This window comes from Danio rerio, chromosome 7 (genome assembly GCF_049306965.1).
Source record: "Danio rerio strain Tuebingen ecotype United States chromosome 7, GRCz12tu, whole genome shotgun sequence".
Lineage (NCBI taxonomy): Eukaryota > Metazoa > Chordata > Actinopteri > Cypriniformes > Danionidae > Danio > Danio rerio.
The window spans coordinates 17,374,101-17,386,720 of NC_133182.1; the positions used below are offsets into that span (position 1 = coordinate 17,374,101).

A 12,620-nucleotide genomic window follows, 5' to 3' on the forward strand; every position below is an offset into this window, starting at 1 on the left:
AGTTTTTGGTTGTCACCATTGTAAACAATAAACTTGCAATAAACTGTATGTAACTGAATGTCCATCTATACAATAAAGTTCTTGTATTTTTGTGATCTGATGGCGTATGTACTGTTCATTTTATCAGGCATTTAAATACTGTATACTTGTAAACAATCACATTACTGTTACAAATGCTCTCTTTTTTAACTAAAACATTTAGTTCACATATATAAAGATTATGACAAAACATGAACATTAATGTAACTACTAATATTTCATTAAACTAGTTTGCCTCTTTGTTTCACATAGACGACACCATTTTGGCTCTAACTCACATATTGTTGTCGCCATTTTGGCTCAACACTGCTACTTTTACCATCAATTCGTCTTACGACGATTTCTTACTATAATTACAATTGTTCACATTTTAAACTCTTCAAACACACTCATGAACTCATTTTGTGTAAATGCTTACTAATTCTGCTATGTTTCTTTGCACATTAGTTAAAAGATTACACAAGTTAATTAGTTCACTAAAATCACACAAAACCAATTAATTTCACAAGACTGCATAAATCTGCATTCCCATGTGTAACGAAACCATCCTGACCCATTTAACTTAATTTTAAGTGTTTATACAAACAATATTTCTCTTACCTGCAAAGAAGTAAAGAAACAAATCAACACGAGCTCTGACTGTCTTCAATGAACTCTGACCCGAGCTGCTCTGTTCAACATTTTTTTATCCATTAAGCGCCCTCTACAGGATATACAAAAATAACTTTGGGATTAGCCCAACAATATAGAAGCCCCTGTCTGCAGCCTGCAGATCTGGGCGGGGATGAATGTGGGGCGGGGCTGCACATTCAGCCACGCCCACCTGTAATTTCATTGGTTAGTGGAAACGTAATAGCGTGAATGCCCACTACGTGGTGTAAGTAAACAGGAAATGCATTTCCAACTTCTTAAATATTGTTTTTATTGTTAATAAACACAAAAATACACAAAAGTGGACATGCTTGCTGAGTGTTTTATATGTTAATTATGTTAACAGTTATGTGAATTTCATAATGGTATTTCTCCTGCTAAAAAATATTACATAAGATTCAAAAGACTCTTTTCACAATGGTGTCACTTAAGAAATGCAGTGATTTTAATTTTGATATTTTAATGGTTTATTATTTTGCTTCAAAATGCAATTGCATATTGCACATTTACAACAAATAAAGATAGAGAGAGAAAAACTAAAATAAAAATGCAGTGTTTTTAGTTCAGTTTAATTCTTTATCTTTGAATGGGAGAGTTTTCTGGAAAATGTACAATTGAAAATATTAAAATTATACTTTGATTTAAGGCTATTCAAAATATTGGGCATGTGTCCAATTGTTTCTCTTTCAATACTGCACTGCTTTGAGTTTTATTAAGAGCAGGGATAAGCTATTATTTATTAAGGGAAGTTTGTAACCTTTTTACTTATTAAATCAGATTATTTCATCATATGATGGATTTATTTTTACTTTGATGCTGCTATGAATATAAATGTATATTATCTGTTATATGTAAATGTTACAGCATAAGTAAATTTTTTCATTAATTTTTTTTCATATTACATGGTGTGTTATCTATGGATGCAATCAATTTCATTATTTATTATTTACCAATCCATTAGTTTTGTTCAGTTTCTCCATTTGAATGAAGACAGTGCTCTGCTGCCACCTACTGGGTGGTTTTAATATCTGTTCTACATTTTAATTAATAAGTTACAAATAATTTTATAATCTAATATTACTAAATTAAAATGCAGTCTTCTTGGTTTTATTTTTGTAATATTTGTAAATACAGGGTAAATACTTTAATACCTCTTTCTAACAACCCTTCTGGATCCATTTCTGCACTGTAGATCTTTAAAAATATTTTTTATAATGATTTTGTTTGGTTATTAAGAGTCACATACAACATTGTTAATCTATTTCATTTAATTAGAATATTTAATACACTTAATATTATATTAGTAGGGTGGCACAAACGGCCAGTTTTATTTATTACTTATTTATCAGGACACAAATTAATGAAAATAAATTTGACAATAATAAGTACAGCACTCGTGTAAGCTTCTGAATTTTTTATTTGACAAATGCTGATAAATACATACCAACTTCATCTTCAGTAAAAACACCAACACAAAGCATTACACTCTGTTGAAAGTCCCTCTTTCTCGGTTTAATTAAAAATCTGGCAGATCTGTGTTTTTTTAGATGTCAGATGTCTCACCTACAGAACATCTGCGTATGCACATGCACACATGTACAAAAGGAAGACTGACAATTTAAAGAAAATAATAATAATAATTTAAGATACAGCAGTTTGTGATTATTATTACCTTTAATAAACATAAAAACTATTATATATATATTTTACAGGGAAATTCCACTACAGAAGTAACAATCTGCTGAGCAATATATTGGGAAGTCATTTGTTGAACTGAATGCTTGCAGGACCCCCCTCTCGCCATACCCAACAGACAAAGCACTTTGTCAAAGTATATGGCACTCTGATTGATGAAACCTAAAAAAAAATCAAGTACATATTTAAGCAAGACACAACCATAATTCAAAGTTTTACAACTAATGGAGTACTGTAAAAAAAAGTGCTTGGCATATTCTGTATTCTTTATCATGTGTACACACAAAAACACACACACACACACACACACACAGCCTGCTTCTTGAATTTTGGATTACTGACAATGGCTCGGCGAGGCAGTGGCGCAGTAGTTAGTGCTGTCACCTCACAGCAAGAACGTTGCTGGGTCGCTGATTCGAACCTCAGCTCAGTTGGCGTTTCTGTGTGGAGTTTGCATGTTCTCCCTGCCTTTGCGTGGGTTTCCTCCGGGTGCTCCAGTTTCCCCCACAGTCCAAACACATGCGGTACAGGTGATTTTGGTAGGCTAAATTGTACGTAGTGTGTGTGAATGTATGTGTGGATGTTTCCCAGAGATGGGTTGCGGCTGGAAGGGCATCAGCTGCGTAAAGACTTGCTGGATAAGTTGGCGGTTCATTCCGCTGTGGCGAACCCAGATTAATAAAGGGACAAAGCCGACAAGAAAATGAATGAATGAATGACGGCTCAGCAGGTCCTGGATGTCAGTGAGTGTTGCAGAAATGTCCCATCACCATCCTGTGTGACAACTCTCAGTAGGATACACTGCAGGATCTCAGGCGGCATCTGTACAAAATAACCAACAATCATCAACATGTCGCTTAACATAAAGTATATTAAAGTTAAACTCAAAGAATAAAATATGTTTGTACTACGCATGCCCCCTCCTCACATTCCCCTTTGCATAAGTTTCATTCATGGATTATAAAGTAAACAAAAAAAAGAGAACATGAAGTGTAAATAAATATATTTAAAAGCAAATTAAAAGCAAAAATCTATTAAAACAGAAACAGAGAAATAACTGAGGTAAAATGAAATAAAACAGAGAATATGCTCCACAAGAATCATAGTGATGAATATATATCAATGCCAATGATCTACAAACAAAATGTAGTATAGATCAGTAAGTTCAATTAATATTGTACATATTTAGCATTAACATTACCAGAGTATATAAATTAGAGAACATGCCACAAAGAAAAATATATTTTGTTATCTTTGATATCAATAAACTTCATGTGATGGACTGTGTTGCTCGAAACTCTTTAAAGTTTACATTATTCTTTTAAGTGAATAAGACCGCCAACTGTACGATCAACCTGGATAACGCCAACCCTAACACAGAAAACATTTTTTTAAAGGTTTTAAAACTTCATATCTCCTTAAAGGCCTTTAATTAAATAAATTACATATAATACGTAGCTCGTGAGGTGTACTGCACTATAATTTAACCCTTTACATGACAGAAGACGTGTACTTACCATGCAGAGATGAAAACCGGAATCGAAAGCATACATTACATCAACGTCAATATGTCTCCGTGAACCAATTAAAGACTTGTAGGCGGAGCGACATGTTCAGTCCCGCCCACTTATGGGCTCAGTCCTGCCCCATATTCAGCCCCGCCCCGATCTGCGGGCTGCAGACGGGTGTACTTGCAACAATACGTTATGGATGTATTCAAAATACATCCATTCAATCGCCTAAATTTTTGTAGGTGGGCCACTTTTTACAATATATATATATATATATATATATATATATATATATATATATATATATATATATATATATATATATATATATATGCACCCATTACATATTTATTGACCCCCTACATGTCAAGTATTGGTCAACAGTCTCCTCTGCTGGTGAAAAAGAGGAATGACATGTTGAGCAGTTTGTGGTGTCAAACCTGGTCCTGGATGCTGTGGCGCCCCCAGAATTTCTTTTTAGGGGTGGCCAGAAGAGGCCACACCGAATCTTGAGGTGGCACACACAAAAACAATTATGAATTCAGTGTAATGTTATATTTTTGTTACTGGTAAATGAAATAATATGGTTTTAATTAATTAATTATTCTTGAAATATTCCAATTTATTCCTTGAAATAATTCAACAAGTACATGTGCAAACCAAATAAATTTCATTAGTTAGTTTAAAAACATCTTTTATATGTATAATCATCTTTTCAGTTATTTTTCCATATACTTTTATTTTACAGCATACAGTAAAGGCTATGCCATGTCTAAAATTAATGAATTAATATACAAAAACACATGAATAAACTGAACAAAATACATTACTATATACACACTCACTATACAGACCCTAATAATATCATTTATCGTTTTTTTTTTTTTTTAGCCACAATATTATTAATGCAGCTTCTTCTATTGATATACCCTGAGGTATAAATGCTTTGCTGTCTATTGAAGGTGTGTGCGTACTGTCAACGAGGATCGGGGCGGTGAAGGGGCAATGAATTAGTACGTCAGTGGCACCAATCAATCCACAATATTTTAGTGGCAGCATTTTATTTATTTGTTTGTTTTATTTATTTATTTAAATATTTGTGAATTTACATAAGTACATTTAAAAGAATAATATCAACAGCAAATCATTTTGGGGTATAGCCAGAGTTAGGGATGGCCGTGGCCGATCCAATTAAACACCTAATTCAGAGATTATTCATATTTCCACGTCAGGCAAATTAAAGCTGAAAATTGCAGAACAGTGACACTCCATGAGGGATAGGCTATGTCAAATTATAATTTACATGTTGTTAATGACACTTAGACCCGCTTTTATTCCGTTAATATGGATTTGTACATCTAACAATATTTGCACTCAATTTTGTGGCGTTTGCGGTGTCTTGTTACCATAGTTGCAGTAGATGAACGTCATTTTTAAGCTGTGCAGCTCAGAGAAATCTTTTGTTGATTTGTAGTTGTGGCGGTTGGTCGATATTTCACACTTTCAACAAATATTGTTTTATCAAAACGTCTTGCTTTCTGTTCCGAAGAAAGAAAACCGTAAAAGAAACACTTGGGGTGAGTAAATAGTGTGTGGAGAGCGGGGACTAAACAATATACAGTAGTAACTGTTACTGTTTACCCCACCTGTATGGCAAGTTGTAACAGAGAGAGGGTTGGTTTTAACACATGCTTAAAAAGGCAGATTTCCCAAAATTAATTTAAATCAAGCTAACTTTAAATCGTGTATTTCCTCAGTAGTTATTTTTTATTCTACATAGCTCAGTGTGTTTATATTTATTATTTGAAAAGTTGTCAACATTACACTCAAAATTCAGCCATTATTTTGTTTGTTTAATTATTGTCCAACAGTGTGTGGCCTATTTTGTAACACCCTGTTACAACTAACCCTGCTGTGTTGTGTTTTCCTCTAAACTGGCTAGCAGTCACTGTAATCTTTTAACCTAGAAGACAGTAATCACAGCAATTTAAGATTTTACTTACTTTTTTTAATAAAAATATTGACTATAATAAAAATACTTTTATGCTGCAAAAATAGATTTTCCTGTTTCTCATATAAATTGCACCAAACCTTTTCAATAATTGGCAGGAAGACATTTGCCATCACTGTGGTGAAAACCTTGATAGCATGCCATGGTTAACCCCGAGCAAATACCTTAAAACTTTGTTACATTTCACCCCATGTTACTTTGTGACTTGCGCTCCCCTATGTGCTGGATTTAATAGCTTATTTTAAAAATATCTGACATTGTGAATATGTTAACCGCAGCCTATTTTGTCCTTTATCTTTGCAAAAAAACATTCAATTGCATGTTCATTTTGCATTTGGCTTCCATCAAATGTTTCAAAAGTAACCCAACAATATGAAATGTGCTTATTTAGAATATGTTTAATCATTATTGGGAGTTTACCTTTATTTGATCAAATGGATGGAAGTGAAATACAAGTTATTAGCAGTGGGGCTTTAATAACAGTGTTATTTTCATCTCCACTTGCCATTTAAACCTCATATACTTTTAAACTAAAAAACTCAGACAATACAAACTTAAGGATGTGTTATTGCACTAAATAACCTGTAGATCGATCATTACTGTGACACATGAAAAGAGAAACACAACTTGTGTTAAGAAAAAAAGTACCACTACAATAATTAACTTTCTGTAAACTTCAGTTGATCTAGAGATGGAGGAGAAAATGAAGCAGAAGGAGTTGAAAAGGAAGGAGAAAGAGGAGAAAAAGAGGAAGAAAAAGGAGGAGAGGAAGAAGAAAAGGAGCCAGATCGCTTCCTTTTTCAAAGCGATGTTCTGCTTCACTCTGGGTGATTCAACAGATACATGTTATGATGCTAAATAATAGACTTTAATGCTTTAAATAAATTGTATTTTATTACCTGGTCTTACCTGAAGTTTAATGTCTTCTTGACAGATGTGGTGGAGGAGGAGGAGAATGAGAACATGATGGTGGTGGAGGAGGAGAATAAAGAGGAGAAAAATCCAGAAGAAAAATCCCCCTCCATTCCAGCAGACCAAGCCACTGATGGTAAATCACCATATTTATGTCTATATATATATTTGTCTGTGATGTCATTAATAAATTGTATTATTTTCCCCTCACCTGGTGTTGAACATCCTCTGAATGTGTAAACTGCAATCATTTCTCTTTAAACAGATGATCAAGAAGAGATCATGAAGGAGGAAGAGGAGAAAGTTGAGGAGGAGGAGGTGAAAAAGGTGGAGAAAAAGAAAAGGAAGACCAGAAGAGGGAGGAGAGGACGGAACAGAAAGAAAGAGGAGGAGGAGGAGAAAACTACAATAACAGAGAAGAAGGAGGAGGAAACGGATAAAACTGAAATGATGGAGAAGATGGCGGAGGTGAACACAAAGGAGGAGGAGGAGTATAATAGCATTGAGGAAGAGGAGGAGATGAGTAAGAAAGAGAAAAGAAGAATTCAGGAAGAAAAGTTGAAGAACAAGAGATGGAGGAGGGAGAGATATGGAAAGAGAGAGAAGACAAAGAAGGAGAAAAGGACTGAGAAAGAGAAGACAAAGAAGGAGAAAAGGACTGAGAAAGAGAAGACAAAGAAGGAGAAAAGGACTGAGAAAGAGAAGTCAAAGAAGGAGAAAAGGACTGAGAAAGAGAAGTCAAAGAAGGAGAAAAGGACTGAGAAAGAGAAGTCAAAGAAGGAGAAAAGGACTGGAAAAGAGAAGTCAAAGAAGAAGAGACAGAGGGGGAAGAAAAGTAAAATAACGAAATGGGACATGATAAATGAGGAGGAGAATGTCAAGAAGGATGTGGAGAAATTGAAGAAGGAGGAAGAGGAGGATGTGGTGGAGACAGCGTTACGGTTTCAATGTGGTGGTGGTGATGGAGTCTATGTTATATAATAAACAGGGGTGGAGGGCTGATTTTGAATGTTGTTGAATTATAAATAAACAATGTAAAACTCAAATACTGTCCTCGTCATTTCTTTCACCTATTTTATTTTCATGCTTTCTCTCCTTTTTATCCTGATAGAGGTGATCTAGTAATATGTGTTTGTTTAATTTTCACTTATTTTGCAAAAACAGTTGACAGTTAATCCTCTCACATGTTTTTAATTGTGGTTAAATTCATACATTTATGCTGTGATTTGCACTAGATTAGCTTGTCTGCTGGTGTCAAAATGTGAAAAGTGTTGCTCACAAAACGTTTATATTACAGTTTAATAAATAATGTTCTGATCAGCAGCTCCCTTCAGAAATGTACAAATCCTGTATCTTCTATTCTGCTGTAGGGGTTTATGCTGTTGACAAACACAGGGCTTTTTTCTGTCAATATTTGTTTACCATAAAATATCAAAACATGTTTGAGTAGTGAGAATTTATGCAGCAAAAATGAGATGCTGTAGGCTATTGTCTCATACAGTAAAAAAAATATATTTTCATGCATATTTCTAAATAAAAAATGGCCAAAAATATATTTACTTAATAAATTTAACAATAAATTAACATAATTACATTTTTTAAAAATACATAGACCATTTTTAACATTTTAATCTATATTTTACCCTCCATATATTTCAATCCTAGAAGATAAATTCATGTAACATTAAGAAAAGCTTTATTTCCACATAAACCAATCAACACAGGCTATTTAAACATACATCATATATATTTTCAAAGACTTCAGAAATGTATTTTATCGAACAACACAAATACAATTTACATTTAAATTTTTTTTTGGCCAGGAAAAAATATAATTGACTGTATGGGGAATGACTTTTTGAAAACGTTCATAAAAGATAAAACAATAATCTAGCTAGTGAACTTATGTCTTTAGGAAAAAAATGTTTCTTTTTTTATTAGTTTTTATGTATTTATTGTCCTGTCGTGACGTCGGTAGTGCCATCATGCATGATGTCAGTCTAGAATTCAAGTTTTGAAAGTCGCTGTGAAAATCAAAACTGACAGCTCTTCTTTTTTTATCAGCCTGTATTTTTATAATGCTTGATCAGAATAACTTCCCCTATTTCATGCAATAATGTTTACCATTACTTTTCACTTTTCTATATATTCAGGAGCAATGCATGCTTTCAATATGCCATGAGGGCGGGGCAATAAATGTCATTCACATGTCATCAACCAATAGCAAATAATAGTGATCCAATTAATTCCCAATGAACAAAACAAGTTTTCATGCTAAAGAACTCCTTTCACTTGGATACACCACTGCAATATTTGATGTCAATTGTAGTAATTTTTACTGTCTATATTTTCCCAACTATATTTATTAACTCAGTCCCATCAGTACTGCAATATTACGCAAGCAAAATTCTCATCATTTCAGAAGTACTACAAAGCTTTATTACCCTATACACTGTAGATCCGATAGGCCTATTTAAAACAAGCCAAACAGTATTGAAGCATCTAAAAAAGAAAATTCTGTCATCATTTACTCACGTTTGAGGTTTTTTTTCTTCTGTTAAATACTAAACAATATTTTCTGAAGAATGCTGAAAACCAGCGTGTTTACGGGTGAGTAAATGATAAAATAATTTTTCATTTTTGGGTGAACTATCACTTTACTGACAGCAATATTATAGGGCACCTATGATGAAAATCTTCTTTCTGAAGCTGTTTGGACAGAACTGTGTTTAGATATAGTGTTTCCACTGTCATACTGGGGTGATACAAAGGCAATAAGTCTCTTTTTGTTAATTTCCTAACATTAAAAAAGGATCCAAATCCCTCCAATTTTGAGGCCCACTGCAACGTGCCGTAGGAGTGCAGTTTTCTCCACCCAATTATTTGATTGACAGCTGCGTATTAACATGTCTTTATAGTAACGTGTATAATCATTTCAACAAGACAAGATGTGCGCAAAGCAACCAGGATTAAAAGATCTGTTCAGCTCTCTGTGATCATCAATCATCATCAAATGAGATCAAGAGTGAGTTTTACAAGTTTAAAACATTTTTAAAACAGTGCATGTTTGTAATAAATTACAGTGATTTTACAGTCTTTACCACCACAGCTGCATGTCAGTACAATTATAAAAGAAGATGCTTATCATTATTATATTAACATGTATCATGTCACATTTGCTGTTCAAAAACAGTGCAAAGTTAAACAAGCACACTGTGTGTGTGTGTGTCCACTGTGTTTATGTGCATGAACTTTGTAATGAAACTATGTGTAATTCATCGTTACAAAAAGGCTTGAACTCCACAACAAATACATCAAATAATCATTGGGAAAGTTCTTACTGTAGTATTTTTTACAAACGTTGAGTGAGATCTGCTTCCTTCATCTGACGCAGCTGAGGAGGAGATTGAGGCACACTCTGACAGGCACATGGAAACGGTGGGCGGGGAGAACTAGCATTAAAGGCACAGGCAACAAAAACAGCTACATAAGTGTTTAAAGTAGAAAATATTCTGAAAGATTTAATAAATAATCTGATGGAAATTTTCAGCTGAAACTTAACAGACACATTTTGGAGATGCAAAAGACTCATCCTAAATCTTGAAAAAGAAGTAAAATAGGAGCCCTTTACTTTCCATTTTTGAGTTTGTTCTGCTTGTCTGTGAATAGGTTGACAGCAATCAGTAACAAAACGTTCCAGTAGGAGGCGATATTTTAAATATGTTAAAATTAAACATGATTCCTCTTTCCAGCCTCTGACAAAAACACAACAATTTCTGGTGCATTAGTCCATTATGAACATAATAAGTCAAATACAAAGTGTTATAAGAACAGATTAAACCCACAGACTGAGACAGGAATTAATATGACACAAATTGTGAAAAATATTTGATAAATTTCACACAGTTTTGCAGTTTCTCAGTGCTCTAGATATTTAGCAATAAAGGTCTTACTGATTATTATCTCAGACTCTGAAGTGTGTGTGAGTGTTTCAGTTAGATTATTTTGATGTACCGTGTCTTTACCACAGAGGTGTGTGGCCGTGCAGTTATAAGGGGATAAAGAGAGCGAGCGATGATACATGTCACTTCCTGTAAACTTGAAGCAGCCGCTCAGTGTAGATTGAGAACTGCTGAAGCGATGCTCGACCATTTTTTTCAACAAAGACCGACATCTTTTCATGTGGTCAGCCTTTGAAAATCTGCAAAAGAGAATAATTGTGGTCAGTATAACAAACAATCGCTCTCTCGATCTCTCGCTCTTAAAAAGTGACATGTATTAAATTCTATTTTTGTTAATAAATACAGGCAGATATAATAGCTTTGATTAAATTGTTTATTTTAAACTGTACAGGCTGTTTCCCTTCACAAATTACACCTATTGCTAGATTTCCCTAAAGGCAAACAACATAGTTTGTCAAGAAAATGTCAGGATTTTATTTCTCTGTTCACTGCATATCTGGAATCCATACTTCATTTCCAAAACAATTGCTGAAGTCATTTTTGTGTTAATCAATTATTTTTATTAACTGACTACTTTTTTTAAATTACTGTACATGAGATAAAGTTAGCAATGTAGAATCCTATTTGTAAAAAAAATCAAACACAGAAGGCATTATGAATAATTATCTTTCATTAAATATTGAAATGAGCAAAACCAGAATTCAAATAAAATATACTAATCCAGGCTCATTTTGAAAACGTACCTCTATATACATTTCTGAAGAACGCCAAATATATCTCAGGAGCTACGCTTTTTGTTTTTGTGAATCCACCAGAGGCCGCTGTGTACACTTTTTTAGATCTCTAATTTTCTCTCATGAGTTCCATTTGTGCCTGCTGTTCTCACATAAATTCTCCAAAGGCCGCTGTTGTCTGACTGAATGACTGACTGACCCACCTTCCTCCTTCATCTAGACCCAAACAATCGTGTTTTCAAAAGCACTGATTGACCCACTCACTCACTTCCCTAAACCCAACCCAGCTTTAAAAGCCAATAAAGAAAAATAAAAGCCCTTGTCTGATTTTTTACCATGTTTTCAGATCTTGCATTCTCACCCTGTTATTTACTTCAACACATCAATGATTAAACATGCAGATCAATTCAGAAAAGGGGATCACTTTTAATTTTCAACAGCAAAAAATGAATAAAAATTAACACAAAGTAAATTAGTTGGCAGTAAACTGGGCAGTGGTTTGATGTTTCTGGTTCAGTGTTTGTCTGTTGAGAAGGATGTTGCTGTGGTTTTGATTCAGAGGGGCTTCAAGGCTTCAAAACAGAAGCAAGAGGTCAGTGTTGTGGTTGGAAAATCATCAAACCACAATGTGTGCAAGCAATGCATGCATAAAGGTGCACACCCAGCTGCAAACAGACATCTCCCTGAGGCTTTCTTATTTTAACAATATAACTTTAAACTCATTTAACAGTTTTTATATTGAATGTGTTGATTATAATTGAAAAAGTGAAAGGAACAATCTGACTTTGTTAGTTAATGATTTATTTTAGAATACAATAACTAATCTGTTTTCTTTCTAAATTTAATCTGGTTACTAAATATTGTATTTTAAATTATATATTTTACTAGTGTTATTTATATATTTCTAAAGAGTTGTTTATAACACTATAATAGCCTAAACAGGTGGAAGTTAGCGGTGGTCCGCTGAAGTTCACAGCAGCTCTTAGCACTCTGTACTGAGCAGTTTCTCTCTGTTGCTGCTCTACAGGAAGTGATGCTGTTAACAATTTTCATTCGTAGACACGTTGTATTGCGTGTGCATAATCATGTGGTTTAAGCAACGCCC

General features: G+C 33.9%; 1 protein-coding gene across 2 annotated transcripts in view; it reads left to right on the top strand.

Moving 5' to 3' along the window:
• nitr7a (novel immune-type receptor 7a) overlaps positions 1-9,317 on the top strand; it is a 60,828-nt gene extending 51,511 nt beyond the window's left edge. Inside the window, exons 1-4 of one of the 2 annotated variants that reach the window (XM_068218368.2) lie at positions 4,500-5,473; positions 6,588-6,734; positions 6,842-6,955; positions 7,085-9,317. In XM_068218368.2, coding sequence (XP_068074469.1) covers positions 6,599-6,734; positions 6,842-6,955; positions 7,085-7,800 — 966 coding nt within the window. In that variant the 5' untranslated portion in view covers positions 4,500-5,473; positions 6,588-6,598 and the 3' untranslated portion in view covers positions 7,801-9,317. Of the gene's footprint in view, positions 1-4,499; positions 5,474-6,587; positions 6,735-6,841; positions 6,956-7,084 lie in introns of those variants that run through there. The other variant, XM_073908198.1, reaches the window with a different exon arrangement.
• Positions 9,318-12,620: the final 3,303 nt, after the last annotated feature.